Source organism: Lepisma saccharinum, chromosome 8, assembly GCF_977018435.1.
Source record: "Lepisma saccharinum chromosome 8, izLepSacc3.1, whole genome shotgun sequence".
NCBI lineage: Eukaryota > Metazoa > Arthropoda > Insecta > Zygentoma > Lepismatidae > Lepisma > Lepisma saccharinum.
This window is the reverse complement of record NC_139236.1, coordinates 72,108,351-72,128,871: the sequence shown is the minus strand read 5'-3', so window position 1 is coordinate 72,128,871 and position 20,521 is coordinate 72,108,351. Positions and strand designations below refer to the sequence as shown.

At 37.6% G+C, this 20,521-nt stretch overlaps 3 protein-coding genes across 8 annotated transcripts in view; 1 reads left to right on the top strand and 2 right to left on the bottom strand.

The window, feature by feature from the left end:
* Nucleotides 1-3,565: 3,565 nt before the first annotated feature.
* LOC145991545 (retinol dehydrogenase 14-like) lies at nucleotides 3,566-17,846 on the bottom strand. 5 transcript variants are annotated; one of them, XM_083127571.1, is made up of 8 exons: nucleotides 17,712-17,846; nucleotides 14,237-14,407; nucleotides 13,044-13,136; nucleotides 11,670-11,906; nucleotides 10,923-11,108; nucleotides 10,001-10,110; nucleotides 6,265-6,354; nucleotides 3,566-3,761 (listed from the first exon to the last, which is right to left on the bottom strand). In XM_083127571.1, the coding sequence occupies exons 1-8, from the start codon at nucleotides 17,794-17,796 to the stop codon at nucleotides 3,657-3,659; spliced, it is 1,077 nt and encodes a 358-aa protein (XP_082983697.1). In that variant the 5' UTR covers nucleotides 17,797-17,846; the 3' UTR covers nucleotides 3,566-3,656. The 5 variants fall into 5 exon arrangements, with proteins under 5 accessions (XP_082983697.1, XP_082983701.1, XP_082983700.1 ...); XM_083127575.1 differs by having other exon boundaries at nucleotides 17,698-17,834; XM_083127574.1 differs by lacking the exon at nucleotides 17,712-17,846 and adding an exon at nucleotides 16,209-16,344.
* Nucleotides 17,847-18,155: 309 nt separating this feature from the next.
* Nucleotides 18,156-20,521, bottom strand: part of Theg (Testicular haploid expressed gene) — a 45,621-nt gene continuing 43,255 nt past the window's right edge. For both annotated transcript variants that reach the window (XM_083126896.1, XM_083126895.1), the window contains exons 8-9: nucleotides 20,241-20,367; nucleotides 18,156-18,553 (exon numbers count right to left, since the gene is read on the bottom strand). In XM_083126896.1, coding sequence (XP_082983022.1) covers nucleotides 18,267-18,553; nucleotides 20,241-20,367 — 414 coding nt within the window. In that variant the 3' untranslated portion in view covers nucleotides 18,156-18,266. The remainder of the gene's footprint in view (nucleotides 18,554-20,240; nucleotides 20,368-20,521) is intronic.
* LOC145991127 (retinol dehydrogenase 11-like) overlaps nucleotides 20,266-20,521 on the top strand; it is an 80,282-nt gene continuing 80,026 nt past the window's right edge. Inside the window, exon 1 of the mRNA XM_083126898.1 lies at nucleotides 20,266-20,412. Coding sequence (XP_082983024.1) covers nucleotides 20,393-20,412 — 20 coding nt within the window. The 5' untranslated portion in view covers nucleotides 20,266-20,392. The remainder of the gene's footprint in view (nucleotides 20,413-20,521) is intronic.

Below are 20,521 nucleotides of genomic sequence, written 5' to 3'. Positions count from 1 at the left end.
CATATACTAGTAAGTCAGATGACATCATGGGAGAATCACATTTCCCCCAAGAAGCCCACCACAACAAACGTCGCACATGCTAGAAGAAACAGGATCAGGATATTTTATGCTAAATTTACGGCTGCCTGTATGCAGTTATAGGCAAATCATTAAAAGAGCGCTCTAATATACAATGATTTCTCCTACCATGTACCCTAACATACAATTTAACATAACAAGTAAAATTTCGATTCGTCTATATATACCCAACAAAACTCAGAAACTGCCATACGCGAGAGCTAATATTTTGCAACAACTGTAATTACCCAACACTAGCAACAAGAACAAAAAAAAATATATCAATTATTTGTATAATATTAATTAGTAACTTTAGATAATATTAATTATTAGTTTTCAGTTGTAATTAATTTTAAAAAACAATTAATAACATGTTAGGTGATGATAACCAAGTGCAAAAAGCATTGCATTTTTTTTTACACACAAACAAAACACCACATAGTTCACAAAACCTCTAACAGATGGCAGATAGTTACATGGTTCTAGTTAGGATGATTTTTGGGTTGTTGGATTGGGGTTGAAGAAGACTATTTGTTGTAGTGACCACAGTATTGTTTTTTTTTTTTTGTGTGTGTGTTTTCTGTTCTCTTACGAGAATTAATATAGGTTGTCATAGAACCCTCCAATTCATGACTTAGGAAAAATCTGTTTGGTGATTCATCACGTACACCTATATGTGAGAAAAAGTATGAATAGTGGTAGTGTTGCCAAATATAAAAAGGGGGCAATAGACCCCCCTCATAAAAGGCTACAGTAAAAACCCACAGTGTCGCCAACACTAGGCCCCCCAACAGTATTGCCAGACATAAAAAATACATAGGCCCCTCAGGTCCTTTGATGAAAATTTACAGTGAAAAAACCCAGTAGGTTAACAACACTGTCAAAAAATCTACGGTAGTGTTGCCAGATGTAAACAGAGGGCAATAAACCCCCCCCCTCATAAAAGGCTACAGTAAACCCACAGTGTTGCCAACTCTGCCCTCAAAATATACATCATAAAAGGCTACGACGAGCGCCACAACCTTGGTGATTTTTCGGGTAAGGAGTTGGCAACACTGCGCCTTACGAGAGAAATCCATTAAGGCGATCGAGCCTCACGAGCCTCAAAAGAAGATTGTGAACCCGGCCACTAGGTCTACTCATCACTCATCTTCATCTTTGCGATTAGCCGAAATGCCAGAAAAGCGATGTAAAATAACCAATTGAAGCAAACCATAATCAATTTAATCAGAGGGTTAGAGCAACTTTTCTTGATAAAGTTTTGCTCTTTAGAGATTAGTTTCTATCCTATACGTATACAGTCCTGCAATACAGCTACACGGTTGCCCTTGATATGTATTTTCTCAGTCGGACAACGACATTTTTTTTAGTACGCAAGTGCAAGACTCTGAGACCAATCAAAGCAATGTCCGACCTATGGAGTGTAAATACTTCTAGACAGAACGTATAGAAGCCTTGTCTAATCCAAAATCGTAACGTAGGGAGTGTAACATAATGATGCATGAATTATTTCAGAGAAAGGGCTTTAAACCCAGCAGCTTCATCCTGACGGTGTCTCTGCTGGCATGATGATGTCTCCGTTTTAAGTATGTTATCCGAGAATAAAAAAATGACAGTGGCCATGATTGAATTCATACAGGATGGAAAATGCCAATATTCAAAGGCTCATGTTAATGTCACAGAAGTTTTACAAATTGGATGTGAGATTTTGTGTTTTAGGCTTTATCTTATTTGCAATATTACAAGCTAACGTCTGTTATTTTTTTTTTTTGTTTCTAGTACGTATTAACGTGTCTTGCTTCCTAACGTAACCATTAACCAGAATCTTCCTCCAGCTAACATGTGCAACCCATTATCCAGGCTTTGCTGCTTCATTTTCACATTTGTCGTTAACGATATATTCCAGGAAACCTACTATATGCGCCTCTTTATGCTTGCTCAACCAGACTGAAATTCTATGTTTATAGAGGAGATCTTGACGATTCTAAACCACAATTTGCACGTTCTGGGAGATAATATAAAAGTTAGATGCAGGAAATAAGTTATTAATTTCCCCCCGCCTTCAGCAGTTACGTAATGGGCCCACTGAGAATTGCACCTATGGCTGTTGGTAGTCTGGGCAAGGATTCACCTTCCACAAATACAAAGTACTCCATAAAAATCTTTATGGACGCTCACAACAATGGGCTATATAACTTAAAAGAACATAAACAAAAATTAATTACGGTATGCATAAAGCCGACCCATACAATTTGCAGTGAACCAGAGCTTTCAAAACACAAAAGCGACAATTTAAAGGTGTTTTACGACGTTGCATTGGAAAACCTGATAGGTCTAAAAATCATCATCATCTTCCTCTCGCGTGTGGGTAACCAAAGTCCGTTCTGCGACTACAAAGAATTGATCATTCCATCGGCGATATGGTCTTTCTAAATTTATTTTTCCTCTTAGTCTGCATCCTCAGAGCATGTTGATTCCACTTTAACTGATATTTTTAAATGTATTTCACCATTGCTTCGACCTTCTTTTTATTTCTGACTTCCCCACTTCTAACTTTGTCTCATAAGGTTGCTCCATTTGTGAACAATCTATTCTAGTTTTAGCATGTTGACGAAGAGTCAAACATTGGGTTCGTTCCGAAAGTCTTAACGAATCGAACGAAAGTAACTGGCCTCGTGAACCTGGTGAAACCAGTTATTTTTCAGACTTATGGGACGCTCTAGACGAAAGCGCAGGAGCAGCGTCTTGTTTATACAAATTTTCCGCATGGCGTCCAGCGGAAGGCATGTCCTTCTGGCAGAAATATACTCTGCTATGAACACTATTACTCATTTTAATCACATTGTAAGAACAGTTATGGCACACTCATCTTGCGCATGTTGCTTCATATCGCTCTCTGTTAAAATTATAATACATTTTCCGAACTAGTGCAGTTTGAAGTCATCGTGCGCGCGAGGTCTGCAAGCAGCAGATGATTCTCACCGAACAAACCAGCCTCCTGGCACGTGCGTTTGGTGAATCTCGTTCTTTCACGAGACGCACGGAATGCGACTTTTTGGACAGCATAATGAACCTCACGAAAGCACGGATGCACTTATGGGACAGCCAGTTACCATAACTCGTTTAACTCGTTAAACTCGTGCGACTTTCGGAACGGGCCCATTAGCTACCATATGAAAGGGTCGTTTTTGACATTATGTTATTCCACAGATAAGGGTATATATAATTTGAACTTCTTTCCTAATTTGTTATCCAGATTTCTAAGATTTGATAGGTCACAGACAATCGAAATGAACGAACCTCTCCATCCAACATATTTGCTGATTTGTACCCTAAAATTATCAGTTTAATACTATTGGACACCCATTATCTGTAAATCCCATTGTCTCTCCCGACAATTGGTCTATCCTCTGATAGTAATAATAATAATAATAATAATAATAATAATAATAATAATAATAATAATAATAAAAGGAAAACAAGCTATGAAATGAAGCAGGCAATTAAAAACAAGTAGGAAAGTATCTATTTATTTATCAAGAGGCATAACATTATAACAAAAATAACAACATTTGAATTTTGATATAAACAGACATAATTTATGCAACCTTTGCCTTAGCCTTTAGTCCTACAAACGACTCACATTTGACCCAAAGTTTGGCACCCAACTCTTCGTCTTTCGCCGTGTCAGACATCTTTTCTTCCTGCAAACAATAGACAATGTTGAACTTCACATATATCGGAATAGAACTCTTAACGTTCACCAGCGCCTATATAATCCTCTCTGGTAATATATTTTTCCAAACCAATTACGAGAATCAAACATTTCAAATCCAGTAATTCGTGTTTAGCCATATGGAATAGATTTCCCGCCTAAATTTGAGAGTGGTGTCATAGCAAAATAAAAGATATTGAATTGCATCACAATCACATAAAATACTACAGGGTGGCTCAATAAATCACTTAACACCCTCAGTACAAGGCCACTGCGGCATGGAATTTGAAATTGGCGATGACCAATCGTTATCTGGCCAAGGGGGAACCACATTGACGCCACCCACACGGTCGGCGGCCATCTTGATGTCCGCCATCTTGAATTCAACTTCAGAATTTTAAATGGGAAGGGGGTCGTGCGACATATCAAAATGGACTAGAATTTCACGAGAAATGCAATGGTGAAGGTTTTTTCGACGTATCTTTAACCAGTAAAAAGTTATGACTGAATTCTTGTACCAATTTGCTCCTTTTCGAGGTGTTAGAAAAATGCCTTAAAATTTGTTAAGCGCTTCGGTAATGCATCGAGATCAAAGTGACGTCTATGGAGAGACGTTCGCATGCCATTGCACATTATTTTAATCGGACACATCCACGAGGAGTTGCACATTATGAATGGTTGTCGCCAACAATTTACAGTGTGACGCTTCCATTGAATTAAAAGTCCTTCACAGTGACAAGGCTAATGTTTATGTTCATAAGGAAGTTCATAAACAGAATATTCGATGATTTTTATCTGATAACCCATTTTCGACAGATCAAAGCTGAATGGTTAGTGTTGGTAAGTTAATGGTGTGGCGTGCTGTGTGGAACACGATTGGTTAGTCAATTTTCCATCAACGGAACCTTAAATGCTTAGCGCTGCTTGGATTTGTTAAATAAACAGTTTTTTTCATCCTTGCTTATGGAAGAAGGTACTCTTTACAGAGTTTTTTCAATAGGGAAGAACACCAGAACACTTATGGGAACGTTATGAACCAGTTTTTGTCCAAAGTTAGTTATCAGATGACAAGGGTCACATATTCTGTTTATGAACTTCCTTCTGAACATAAACATTAGCCTTGTCACTGTGAAGGACTTTTAATTCAATGGAAGCGTCACACTGTAAATTGTTCGCGACAACCATTCATAATGCACAGCTCTTCATGGATGTATCCGATTAGAATAATGTGCAATGGCATGCGAACGTCTCTCCATAGACGTCACTTTGATCTCAATGCATTACCGAAGCGCTTAACAAATTTTAAGGCATTTTTCTAACACCTCGAAAAGGAGCAAATTGGTACAAGAATTCAGTCATAACTTTTTACTGGTTAAAGATACGTCGAAAAAACCTTCACCATTGCATTTCTCGTGAAATTCTAGTCCATTTTGATATGTCGCACGACCCCCTTCCCATTTAAAATTCTGAAGTTGAATTCAAGATGGTGGACATCAAGATGGCCGCCGACCGTGTGGGTGGCGTCAATGTGGTTCCCCCTTGGCCTGATAACGATTGGTCATCACCATTTCCATGTTGCGCGCTGCAGTGGCCTTGTACTGAGGGTGTTAAGTGACTTATTGAGCCAGCCTGTAGAAGCAAATAAGTGAAGCTACACAATATGCTGTCATGGTTGTTAACATGATATTTATTATTGTAATCATCATAACCATCATCATATTTAACTAGTTACACACAAAGAAAACAAATAACTACGTTTTAGTTCTTTCTTTTAGTACGCGCGTTCTTTTTATTCCTGGCACAGCATTTATTATCCAAAGTGTCTCCTAAGAAAATAATTACTATCTTGTTGATATACAATAAAGTAATCATTGTTCAGATAGACACATAACAAATCGATGTTAAATAAAGCAAAATTAAAAACTGGATATTTTCTGTTATTTTGTGAGCCACGGCTCGTTCTGGTATTTAATAATGGGGCGGTGGTGCCCTGGAGCGTACTGTTACAATACGTACAGGGTCAATAGTTGCAAACTTTACTTACAAACTGAATGTTCTTATTTCGAAGCGTTGCACTCAAAGGTCCAGGGTCGATGCCCAGTAAAGGCACGTGGTGGTTCGGATTTCAATTTAAACTTCAGTCCCGATTAGCATATCTGTGCAAAAATTGGACTTAAAACAATACTCAGTCGGAATCAAGAACAGATAGATGAGCTTCTCGGTAATTTCCATCAAAACTAATTATTGTTGATTATTTCGAAATTGATCTATAATAGCAGTCAACGCGAAATAACATATACAATTTATTACATACCAGTCTAGCAAAAGCTTTGTACTGCTGCCGTTATTTTCATTTGAGGTGGGCTGCATTGGATAATAATTTTGACTTGATAATTAAACGAGTTTGACAGAGTTTCATATCAAAATTATGAAGGTTTGTGTATCAGTGCGTAGAAATAGACAAATTCCATTTCAGAAACAACATTACTTACCTTGCAGTCAGCAAAATATTTCCCAGTGACTCCTTCAACCTCCTCGGAAACGGCCAGGTAGATGGAGGTCTGCGCCCCTTCCTCTGGCGTCTGCGATGCAGAGAGAAGACAAGAAGGATTATGAGAGAAAAGTACAAAGATCCTCTTCAAACAAAGAAACCAGCATATTCCGCTAAATGGAGCCGAAATGAACTGGAACTCCATTCTGGCGCTATCGTTTAGAAATACATCGCCTGAATGTTCATATCTAGCGCCGGAAATTAATGGAATTTGAAAATTAACATTTAGAAAATAGGGTTTGGACCATTCATATTTGTCTATCCGAACAAATAAAACTGGATGAGACCGCTTTATACTAATTGGTTGCGTGCTTTTTAATTTGATGTAATGATGTCTTGCCTCGTTTACAATCATTGAAGGCCTCCCCCATGGCGCAGTGGTAGCGTCATTGCCTTGTAATCAAGGGGTCCCGGGTTCGATACCCGGTGGAGGCACAAGTGGTTCGGATCCCACTTTAAACTGTAGGTCCAGTCCCGATTAGCCTTACTGTGCATAAAGTGGACTTAAAACGCCAACTCAAACTCAAACAATCATTGAATTCATTGTATTCAAATCCCATGATGATGCACAGGAAGAACATTAGAAAGAGGATAACAAGCTAGGAGTTTCACAGTTTAAATTTATTATAAAGTTGTGCATAAAATGGAAAATGATTTAAATGTACAGAAGGTATAATATATACACAGGTTCATGACCGGACCCGGATTTAAAAACGTGGAGACCCAGGAATAAAATCATGAGGCCCTCCTATATACAATTGCACTTTCTCTTTTCAGGTCAAATTATGTCACATGTTTAATTATATATTTTTTACCACACTTAAAATATACATTTTCCCATTTTGCAGCACTCTTCAAAGCAAATTGTATAGCCAGTGGAGGCACATAAGGCCCCTTAAATCTGAGCCTGTTGATGCAATATATTTTCTAGAGCAAAAGACGAAACACCCAGATGAGCTGTAAGGCGAGATACTATCGTTAGTATGAAAATCTCAAGCAATATTATTTTTCGTTACGAATGAAATAATTTATAAAAGTAAATATATCCGTTCCCTTTATATTTTGGGACCCTTTGTACCCCCTAAAAATTAATGTAGAGCGCTCGAATGTTATGTGCTTGAGTACTATCTTATCATGCGCATAATACAACGTTTTGGCCATATGTGTTATTTTTTAATTCGAAAAAGAAAATCGGCACACCAAAAGACACATTGTACAGCGGCACAATCATTATTTGTGAAGGGGTATTTTCTAAAATTGATTTTCCCCTTAAAAAAATTACATTGACAAAATTCTGCAAATATATTAAGAAAGTACGAGCTACAAAATATAAAAAGTTGTACAAAATCAATGGCATAGAACTTTTTTGGAAAAGGATGTTCAAACTTTACAACAAAGATATGTGTATATGTGTGTGTATCTATCTATATATACCTACCTACCTACCTACCTACCGACAGACAGACAGACAGATAGACAGATAGACACAGTTAGATAGATAGATAAAGAACGTTCGACTATACAGGGTGTCATTTTAATGGCGCCCACGGGCCACAGATTCGTATAGAGGACATCAAAGCAAACAACTTTTCCCAGTAACATTTTTCTCGTTGGAGCGCCGATTCGACGCTACAGTCGTTCAAAAAAGACCGTTTTGCCGCCTGGATGCTGGCAACCCAACACAACATTTGATCGTACCTGTGACGTCATATCCTGTGGCGAAACAGCTCCCGGCAGGATTGCAAGGAACACACAAATTCTATTAAAAATGAGAAACTACCAACCACATTATTAGCTGTAAAACCAAGAAAGAAACGCGTCCAGCAGACCGAACACCATAGCCTACCAGCTAAAAGATCAGCAGTCATCTCAGGGGAAGGGGGAAGTGAACCAACGATATGAGAAATGCTAAAAAACGTATTCAAAATGAAATGTCAATGTCGGATTTTGTCTCAGCCTACATCTAAAATATCAACAACAATACATTTTATTGGACCTGCAGCTTACACGTGGCTGTTTACGCCCAACTACATGTCAAATATTTGCAAATCTCGTTGCAAGGTTGATATCTACAGGTTTGTGTCCAGATGCCATGCGGTACTTTTGTGCTGATAACGGAAGTATCCGAGGTTCACGTTGTTATATTACGGCTAAAACAAGTACAACCAAAGTAACAATCTAATGATGAATCAGTACCGAATATACTGCCCTGTTCACATTTGCAAACTATTACACGTGTATCCGGTTCATAGATAAACACATAGTCGTCTTATAGCTTGTATTACTACTACCGTGCGTCCATTTCGATCTCCAGCCGAGAGATCGGGAGAAACGTGGCGGGCGGCGCTGACGGAGGTGCCGACATTTGCGGCCTGTAATGCCCGCATATTTTTATGGACATATGCAGACATTTATATAAATATTGCAAAACTAGCACTAACCTGTGTTATAAGAGTTGTTCAAAGTGATGTCCACCTACACGCCTGGGAATTTCTGTACAAATTGCCTACACACGTCTCGACACGAGTCTGTTTTCACGTAAGTGTCATACATAAAAATTCTTTGTTCTAACGTGAACCTTGCGGCTGGCATTCCAATCGTCTGACTGACACAACACACATACACACTGCAATAACACAAACAAGTAACGGCAAGTAACCAAGAATAACACTCTTACGCACAGTACGAAATTAACACGCTCTTGGTTTACATCTGCCTGCCACTATATTCACAGCTCTGTAATCGCGAAGGAACAAAAAACTTGAGCTAGGAGATTTCGGATTGCAAGGAAGCTCACGAACACCATTAGCTTTTAACGGTTCGTCTGCAGCGTAATCTTGATACAGTGTTGCACATTCGAAACCTCCAAATAATCCCCATCGACACAAAACTCTTTCAAGGATATAAACTTAAGCAGGACGTTACTGGTCAAAACTATGATTAAAATGTTTTACAGAGTATTATCTGTGGCTCTTAATATAATTTCTAAAGCGTATTTATTTGTGTATATAAGGGTGGAACTTGGAAGAATTACAGAAGAACTTTTGCGTGTTATAACACAGGTTAGTGCTCGTTTTGCAAGATGTCCACAAAAATAAGCGGGCATTACAGGCCTCAAATGTCGGCATCTCCGTCAGCGCCGCCCGCCACGTTTCTCCCGATCTCTCGGCTGCAGATCGAAATGGACGCACATCCCTGTATTTTCAATCAGTTTTGACACGCCTCATAATGCTCTGAAATGCAAATATTAGACATGTAAGCTGAGACAAAATTCGATATGACCACTTCCACTTGAATTCTATTTTCTTTCTACTATTTTTCGTATCGTTTGTTTACTTCCTGTTAGGTTACAGAACGTGATTTTTCGTTTTGTGTTACGGTACATATTGTGGCTGATTGTAGCTATGTCATTTTTCACAGAGTATGTGTGTCCCTGGCAACCCTGGAACGCATCGCTTCACGACGGGATATGACGTCCCAAATGCAATAAAATGTTGTGTGTGGTTGCCAGCATTCAGGCGGCAAACCGGGCTTTTTTGAACGACTGTAGCGCCGAAACGACGCACCAACGAGAAAAATGTTACTGAGAAAAGTTGTTTGTTTTGATGTCCTCTACACGTTTCCATGGTCCGTGGGCGCCATTAAAATGACACCCTGTATATTCCCATGTAGCCTACCTTGAAAATCTGCTTCGCGATGAAATTAGCAATCCGAAAGATAACTGATGGCAGGTTCCTTATTAACTCCGTGTGAACAGCCCCTGGATGTAGACTGTTGACTGTAATTCCTGTTGGAGAAGATGGAGAATCGTAAAATTGCAATGTGACACACAGACGTGTGTAGGCCTATTTCAAATACTTTACACTAAGACTAATTGTCTTCTGAAGGTAAGGCAAGGAAAAGCTTCCCGTGGTTCGTATAACACCGTGCCACGAAGGCACATTTAGGGGATGTGGGAATAACGTTCCACACATTCTCGATTTCTGCCATTTTAGAGGTGATGTGATCAGCTCACCTCCAGGTACCCATTGATTTGAGGCTGGGTGAGCCCCAGAGCCGATTTATGCGGGGACAAGGCCGGAGAAATTCCAACCTTAGATCATCCACCCCGGGAATCGTACCCGGGTCTCCCACGTGTCAGTCAGACGCCTCACCGACTAGACCACCATGGCTTCATTTACTTTCTAAGATAAATCATAACTAAGACGATAATTTTCTCATTTTTAACAGCTTAATTGTACTTTTTGAATTTGAGATTTAGAACGCATTCCAGTGTCTTCATTTCTTGCTAATTAGTGAAATAACAACAATCTGCGACACTAACGATTAGAGCTGCTGATTTAGAACATACAAGGTATCTGATTGACTTAGCTATTACGGCGTATGTACTCGCTTTAGAAATCATAGTTTCAAGGTTTCTAAAACACATCTTTGAAGCACAGAATGAGATTAAAATGTGAATACAGTACTTTCTTTCTACGTTTTAGTGTTTTTGTTTTGTGATTAAGTATTGGGAACAATAGAATAATGATAATCAAATTCTAAATTTCTATGCTCTACGCTGTATGGAAACTTTACATGAACTGTCGCATAGCTTACCTGTTCCCTCTAGTCTCTTGGCCAGTTCGTTTGCAAATAGCACATTTGCAAGCTTGCAGTTGCTGTAGTGAGATGTCTTCCTAAATTGCTTCTCCGAGTTCAGATTGTCGAGTTCAATGTACCCGAACTTGTGAGCAAGGGAAGACACGACGAGTATGCGGCTAGGTGCAGATTTCTTGAGCAAATCTGAAGAAGAAAGGCGGAAGTTGTTTACAGACTGAGCAGTAATTTGATGAATAGAATAGAAGTTTTTCAAAGACGAGCCTTCACAATTGTACACACCTTACTGAAAAGGAAATTATTATGTATACCTTCTCCTTCTCTTTACCTTCCTTTCTTCATCATTATTAGTTCACAGCTACCTTATTTTCTTCACTCCACTTTTACAATTATCACTAGTTTGTTAGATATTTGATCTCGGAAGTTTTCGTTTCCCTCTCAACGCCTTTACCCTCCTTTTCCAGATTCCTTATTTGCACCTTCCCCCACCCCCTGGTCTCATCCCTTCTCATAACTGTTTTCATTATATTCTCCATGTTAGATTCCACTATGCTTGATTTATTGATTCTTTATTATTTAGCGTCGCTTTTCTGACACTTTAAGCTAATCGCGAAGATGAGAATGAGTGATGATATGATGAAGGGACACTCACAAAGAACACCCATGTCCAGGCAGGGATTCGAACCCGGGATCCCTAGCACCACTGAGGTCCGCAATGGATCATTCATTATGCAAGTAAGCACTTACCGATGAGAAGATTTGTCAGGAGGAATGGTCCGAACTGGTTGACCTGCATCTGGTACTCGAGTCCATCATCCGTTATCTTGAAATCATCTCCTGCAACAGCCGCATTGTTGATGAGGACATCCAACCGCGGTTCGTTCTTCACGATGTCGTCCGCGAAGTCCCGGACAGACTTGAGGGAACCCAAATCCAGAAGCTTCACTACGACGTTCTTATTGTCCGTTTGGTCTACAATGTCGTCTGAGCAAGAAGGAGAAAAAAATAGACATCGCTCTCTAAATTAGAGACATTACATAGATGAGCATAAAGAAAATTGGCAAGGATGGTGGAGATTGGACTGATCTTACACCCGATAAATCGTCTGGTGTAGAAAATCCGTGAGTGGGTAAGATAGTTTGTAACAATGCTACAAATCTCATTAATGTAAATCCCTACATTTTAACTTCTCTTCAAATGAAGACTAAAATTGGTAAACTCTGTAAGTGCCACAAGAATTCAAACACAGTTTTCCACGTTAAACTGTGAAATGTGCCATGCTTGATAATGTGGTGAACGTGAAAAGTGGCTGGTAGCCCTCTTACTAGTTCAATGAGCGTGTAAAAAGGCACTAGTGTGAACGTTTGTACGGGCTGATGAGCTGAACGATGCGATTTCCAAACACTTTCGCTTTTGGCACTTACAGCGTTTACCTCTTTCAGTCCTCAAATATTTACCTACACTTAACTCTTTTCATTGTTCATATAGTGTACTTCAACATCAACATTAAAAGTGGCAGTTTCGTAGTATTGCTTTTCTCCATCTTTTGCCTTTGGGTGCCCTAATAAATAACTCCTGAAAATTCTTGAAGAATATGAATTTTTATCTTCTTTCGTTCAGAATATTAGTTCATATTTTGGGAATATATATTTTTATTTTTCTATTATTTGACCATTAGATGTGGTATTAAGTTGACATATTAATATGTAACGAAAATATAAACGTTAACTCCAATGGATATATAGTCTCTTCGTTTATAAATATATGATCAGGTTAACGCAATTACAACGGTAATTGTTAATTTTTCTTATTTTTTCTAGTTAGTGTACACATGGTAATCTCAATGCATGCTTCTTCTTATTCAATTGTATTCTTTGTTTGTTTTTTTTATCTTGTTTGAAAAGCTGGTAAAGTATTATAGTAAATGTTAAATTTAAAATATGGTTCCACTGTTTGTTCTGCACAGATTAAAAACTAAGTCAAACACACAATTCACAAGAACGTTCAAAATAAGATTAGAATTATTTGTTACTCTTCATTTCTAGGTGACTATTTTCTTTTCGGTTGAGGGTATAGCAAGATACATCAGTATTTACATGATTTAAAAAGGGGGGTACTTACCCTTTGCTGCAGCGGCTCTTTTTAAGTCTCTGCAAGCCAAAATTACACGTGCACCTCGTTCTGCCAAACCCATGGCTGTAGCCTTCCCGATTCCTAAACAGCAACAGCAAAGAAGCAGAAAATGTGTAAGAACAAGGCAGAAACGAAATTTTAAATACATGCTATCACCTGAATTTTAATACCATAAAATAACAGCTGCTATGTAGGTTGGTTGATTGATGATAGAGCCAGTTATGATCTGTAGGCTTATGATTTGGTGAACAGCGGAATCAATAAAATAGAAATGTTAAGTCTTTCATTTTTCGTCAACTGAGGTATTAAATTCCAAATTGTACTGTTAGAAGTTAAGAGATTCTACCAGTGTTACTCATAGTCAGTGGCTCCAAATTTTGGAAAACATTGGGTGGGCTGAACTGTGGATATATTTTATAATTTCATGCAATAATTATATGTTACACGTAGGCTGAGGATTTGCCCCTAAATCTCTTTTATATTCCTTGGCTAGAGAATGTAGGATTTTTCGATTAAAAACAGTTTCAAGCCATTTCTGAAAGGAATGCATGGATTTTATAGTGTATGTTTTTGTCTTATTTTAGTCATAAGTGACTATTTTCAAATAACTGCTTTTTGGGTGCCTTATGCGGGAAAATTGTGAGAAATCTGTCCATGTGCATTACTTTTAGAACCCATCTTGTATTTTTCGATGCCTAACTATTTTGAGAGTTCTTAGTGCCTATAGATCTCATCCTGGTTATCAGCGCTTATCCTTCCTTACTTTCCTAATAACAATATGACCACGAATAGTGTAAATAATACTGCATAGAACACAGAGAAGTATCATGTTACAGATGTAACAAATTTTCATGACATATTTTGGTAACACTCAGTCTGTAATTAAGTTGTTAGAATTCTTGAAATGTATAATGAAGATACATTTTGTTTTCTTAAGCGCAGGGACTTTATTTCTAAAATAATATGTACTAACAGGTTAATTATTGGGTGGGCCAATATAAGTTGGCACCACTGCTTATAGTACACCCATTTCAGCACATTCAAAAACATATTACAATGATAGGTGATACAAGAAGTAATATTTTGATTAAGCTAGAGTTTTAATATTGTATACATTTTAAAGTTAAGCGAAGTTTAAATTAATGGCGTGGATGCAAGGGCAATAATAAACAAGTATTTACCTGTGTTAGAACCGGTGATAATCACTGTCTTTCCATCAAGTCGTCTCGAACTCTTGCAGTACCCGGTTGTGAATTTGATGTACATTTTAACTCCCACCAATAATATCAGAAATCCTGTTGCGATGGTCGAGAGAATGGTCCATATTGCCTGAAACATGTCGCTCAGAAATTCTGAAAAACACGAGTGAGCAAAAGGTTAGCAAAAGGTTCTAAATGAGAAGCAGCTTAAAGTGACTAAAATTGATACAGCCTTGGAATTTACGGATTTCTCTTATGTAAGCATATTTGAGGAAGGCTTCTTTGGTTTACCTTGTCTTTCAAGTTGCAGAAGTTTAGAAATTCAAATGTAAAAACTATTAATAGAATCGTCCTTCCTGAAATATACAAGTCATATTATGTATGCGACTCCTTTCAATGATCATGTGAGAATGGTAATGGAAGCTATAGCTTCTCGCTTTTTTTACAGAGTTACAGAAATGATAACAAATGAAACTATGTTGAATAATTATGAATTTCTTTGTATTATGATGCTGAACTTAAGGCTAAAATACTGCCATTTTCCGTATAATTTATAAGTAAATACTTACATATGAAGGGCATCCGCAGGAGGGACAAGCAGGGTCCCTCGATTTCAAATTTTACATCCATAAGTAGGACTTGTAAGTTAATGATCTAAAACTTCTAAAAAATTAGCTATAAAATAACAAAATAAGATTATTTTAAATTGATGCTTCAATTTTGAAAAATTGCCTATCAAGTTGCTTTTGATATTAAAATGTAAGCTTAAAATTTTCATGAATTCAAGAGTCACATACTTGAGAAAGTACTTTAATAATTTAACAAAACTGGATGTTGAATCATTTGAACTAATAAAGAAGTGCTTCCCTCCCCTCTCTCTCTCTCTCTCTCTCTCTCTCTCTCCGAACTTAAGCTGAAAGGCACGATGGATATTCCATCCTATAATTTTGTAAGAAGTAAATACGACACAAAATATGCACATGTGTGTATTTAGAATAGAAGTTTCAAGATCTTGTAGTACGGTATTATATTAGAAAAGAAAAATACTACTAACACTAACTCTTAAAGTTTACAATCAAAGATGTCCACAGAAATGTTTCTTTATTCCATTATTTATTCATCCCATGCGATAATTTCTCTTTATTACTAAAACAGTGAGAACTAAAGTAAGACCTGTGTATGTACGTACGAACAAGTACAACATTAAGAATTATGTTGCGATTTCAGTGACAGTTTTGTACTTGACTGGGGGCTAATTCTTACTTGGTTGTGGCAACAGTTATTCTGTTGAACAAGCAGAACTGAACTTACATTGGAAAAGTACACAACTTATAATTACCAGTAGCAAGTTTAATTTAACATGGGTGAACATGTAAAGCCTGCGTAGTATTGTAAGTAAACTCTTTGAAACCATTATTATTGATTTTCAGTTTCAACCAATCCGGTTGTATACCAAGCACATTTCACTCGTACTCCTGGCTGGAAAAATCAATACTTAGAAGCTGAAGGTGTTGATCGCTTTCGTTTGCCACAACTAGTTTCGTTGAAAGAATAACGGCGTTTCTTTTGTACTTTTAAAGCTAATTGTGATATATTGGGTTATGTTCTTAGATTGATAACAGTACAAACATGTCAAATCGAAGAGCTACTGCTATCCAAGGTAACTTAATATATATCAACTGCTATCAACTAACAAACTGATATCGAAGAGAAGTACATGTACTATGTGATTAAAACGAAAGGATATTGAAATTATTAGAATACTAAATGAATATATATACTTTTATGCACTGTTTCAAACTCACCCAAAATCCAAAACATTGTAAATATTTCTCCTGTGCAAAAATACTCTCACCAGCTTATCTAAACAAAACATATAACATGTTTACAAGACAGACAATTGATGCTTTCCTAATTTCTTTTGCACAGCTCTGCCCTCTGGTGTATTCCTTACCTACAGTTGACGTGTAGCTTTTCTGTGTTGTATTCTTCCATTGCGTGGAACTGAGTACTTTATTTAAGCAGCCGCATGCATATGCATCCACATTTTAGCGAAGCCATACGAATGCAAGACAAAACTGCGTGGACGTTCGGTAGCCTATGTAGAAATTTCCACGCATGCGTCAAAACTAAAAATAGTCTTCTAAAATTGGATGATCAGAATTACTGAATAAAGACTTCCTGCAAAGCCTACGTATTGACCATAGGCATAGAATTGGGTGGGAAGGGGTGGGGGGCAAGACACTTTCTGCTTCCCCCCTACAAGTACCTAAAGGGAGTGCAGAGTATCTTCCCTCTCAATCTTCATCCTCACTTAAGAATTTTTATTTTAAGTAGATGTTTTGAAATATGGTTTAATAGATAAACTGAGTGAGCTTACTTATACAAAAGACTGGTTAGAATAGGAATGGTGTAGAAGACAAGTCACACCAACTAAGGAAATGAGTAAACAAAGCGTATACTATGTGGAAAAGAGTTTGAAATGTAAAGGGTTTCTTTTTTTTCAGGAAGATTATTTTTAAAAGCCGTTCTTTTGTTCCTCCTGCGTTTATACTGTTAGTGGGATATATTAAATGAAAACTTTAGAAGTCACATAAAATGTTCTCAATAATTGTTTTCGTTTGTGTGTGATATTGTACGTACCAGTGAATATAAAATATCTCTTATAATCTTTTCTTCGCTACTGAAAGTCATGTTTCTTTAGTTCCATGAACATTAAATCCACGATGACCACATAAGCATTTGCTCTAAATCAATAAACCAATCTTTATTTTTAGTGGTCACGTAGGACTCAAAATTGTTCTACCTTGTCTCCGTTGTAACAATCTTAGCTAATTCTTACACCAGATTCATATTTTTATTATCTTTAAAACAATTACGTGTCAGTTACGTTCAATAAAAGCACGACAAAATACGCAATTGATAACAGTGGATTAATATATTTTAGAATTGGCTTTTATTTTTTCTATCTTAGAATTTATGTTTGGTTATGTTTTCTTTCTTTTCGCCAGTTTGTATTACTTTCGGCACTAAATAAAAGAACAAAATTTTTTGCAGGTGTGTTCACATGCATTATTTATTCTCTACTCTAGAATTCAATTTTCACAATTTGGTTGGTCAGTCATATCCGACGAGAAATAAAAAAAATAGGCTCAGAAATAGATAAATTAGAATTCTAAATGTGTGTGCGATTGACTTTGTCAAAACCCGCTGGAGGCACATAGTGTTTCGGATTTCACTTTAAAATTTAGGACAAGTTCCGATTAGCTTGTGTGCGTATAAAGTGAACTTATAACAAAAGTTCAAAAGAAGGTACAAATAACAGGTAGTCTGTAGTTATGGTTGTTCTGAATTTTCACCCAAAATCGAGTTATATGTAAAACGAAATTCAAAATTTAATTATGACGTTCACATTAATATAAACACCGAGAATTAGGTTTTACCTGTATATATTCACCTTGATCACTGAGTGGAAAATGATCATCCAAATACGGCTTGCTTCTCCTGTAGCAGAGTTCCGGTGTTAGAATGACAATGAACATTCAACCATTATCATCAACCATGATGTGCAACTTACACGTACGTACCTTCTGCTCTCTGAATTATCAGTTAGGATTTTTATCTTATCGCTGGTGTGTTCAAGTCTGATTTGTAAGAATATTACGATTGTATTACGCGCAGTTTTTGACCGTATAATATCGTTTCCGTAAGTATGACATCACTTGGTTCAATACTTAGCGAACGTTGGCTACGTTGCAATATTGCACTTCAGGACACAACCTCGATTTTGACTTAGAAAATTAAATATACATATAAAATGTAAACATGAATTGCTTCAATTAAATAACTACTTGCGTTATAGGCTTATCATCTTAAGGAAATATTCAATAAAACACAAACATATACCGCCTGGTTTATTTTGTACGTAACAGCTTTGCACAGGGATGTTGGACTGATTTTTGAAGATGGGCTTGTGAAAGCGGAAGAACGGTATCGCGGTGGTGACGGGGACTTACTTCTCGGCACGTTTAATTTCGGGTATCGGGCCTCTTGGCACTGCGAGATCGTTTATCCTTGGGCTCAAGTTCTTCAATTTGATTGCGCTCTTCTTCACCTCGAATGGATTCACGAAAACATCCTTGTCTTCATCCTTCTTCACTGGCTGGGCGAGCTCCTTCGTCCGTTTGGAACACCTGGCCTTCAGCGCTTCGGGTTTCACAGAGAAGGCATTCTCCTTGCCGGTTTCCTTAGCCATCTGCTTCGCCTTCGGAGTGGCAAGCTCCTCTATCCGCTTCGTTGCTGAAATGAAACAAGATAAATACATTGTAGTTGCGTTTGGGGCGGTGGGGGTATAAGAATGGGTACTACACGCAGTGGAGTAATCTTTGAGGGGGGGCGGGGATCAAGTACGGAATAAATATTTGGTGGTTGTAGCTAATAAGAATTAAAACAGTAGGAGTGAGAAAGAATAAAAGAAAAGAGAAAAGACACAGAAAGAGAGAAAGAAAACAAAAGAGATATATAAACAGAGGAGGAAAGAAAGGGACAGGAAAAGGAAAAGGAAAAAAAGAGGCAGAAAGAAAGATTGATTGATTGATTTGGTGTTTTAAGTCCACTTTATGCACAGTAAGGCTAATCGGGACTGGACCTACAGTTTAAAGTGGAATCCGAACCACTTGTGCCTCCACCGGGTATCGAACCCGGGACCCCTTGATTACAAGGCAGCGACGCTACCACTGCGCCATCGGGGAGGCCCAGGAAGAAAGAAAAAGAACAAAACGGAGAAAGTGAGAAAGAAGAAGAGGGAGAGAAAGAATGAAATAAATAGAGGATGAAAGACGAGAAAGGAAGAAAGGTAGAGAAAAGACGGAGGAATAGAGAAAGAAAGAATGACATTAGTAAAGATATAAAGAAAGATAGGAATAACAGAAAATGAAGGAGGAAGAAAGATAAAAAGATATAAACAGAGGATGGAAAAAGGTAAAGAGAAAGGAAGGAGGACAAAAGGGCGGAGAAAAAGAGAAAGAAAAAAAGGAAGAGAAAAACCGATGGAGAGAAGAGAGTGGAAGAAAAATAATAAAATGGAACTGTAACCACCCAAACAGGCAGACCTAAAAATATTTCGCTCCTCCCCCCAATTGCAAACCAATGGAAGGAAGAATTCTCTTGAGACAGCTGCCCCGCGGAGAGACAAGATAAATTTGCTAATAATAAAACAGATATTCCAAATATACCTTTTAAGTGCAATATGTTAGAGAAAAATAAATGTGACTGAACACTTCGCAAATAGTGTCACATTCCTTTGACCCTTGGCTCAGTGCCGTACTGGCTTACTTCGTGGGGCAGCATGCGGAATTAAAACTGTATACCAGTGAAGAATCACCAATCTGTACATCCTTTTTCACCGTGAGCCCAAAGTTAAGATCGGGTACTATTTATAATACAAGAACATACTAGTATTATGGGGGGGTAATTATTCCTTAAACTTGTCAGTTTTTCAACCTCCTTTCAAGTATCCTACTTTTATTTTAGAAAATATATTAATGATCATAAATTTAATGTTGTTACTACTTTGAGTTTACAATTATACAAACACGGGCACTTCTGGATTGTAACAATCCCATTGAAAAATTAATTAGCAGTGCTACAGCCCAGAACCGTCCGTGAGTGTACAGGTGCCTATGTTATTAATTTAAGTGAAAGCTTGGTTACTAATTTCTGGTCAATAGTTATTATATGTTGTGCTTTATCGTAAGTTTCACAACGATAGTTAAATATATTAATGTTGTATTCCCCTTGCTTTGAATATTATCAAGAACAAGAAGCCAAAAATATTACAAGAAGGGACCCAAGAACGTCCTAGATCTGAGGCCAAGCATGTTCCTGCCCCTACTCAATTTTTTCTGGTGACGTTACTGTATCACAAACCTCATATAATATTATATTATTGCAGTTAAACTTACTTTAACATTTAATAAGTACGTACGTTTGTATTTAATGGCAGCTTCTGACACCTTGGTTGGATCCAGCGGTGGTGGCATGGGACGCTCCTTGTGCTTGGATATGGTTTTCAGTCTGTCGGAGGCCTTGAAATCCGTCATGCTCTGGGTCAGCTGTGAAGAAGAAAGGACACGGTAAATGCCAAGACTTCGAAGCATGTAAGTGTATCTATGAGGGTTCTATTTATGTCTAGCGCAGTAAGATCGGATTTATATAAGTGCGAAATGTCTGTGTTCATCCACAAGAAGAAGTTGTTTTCCCCATTTA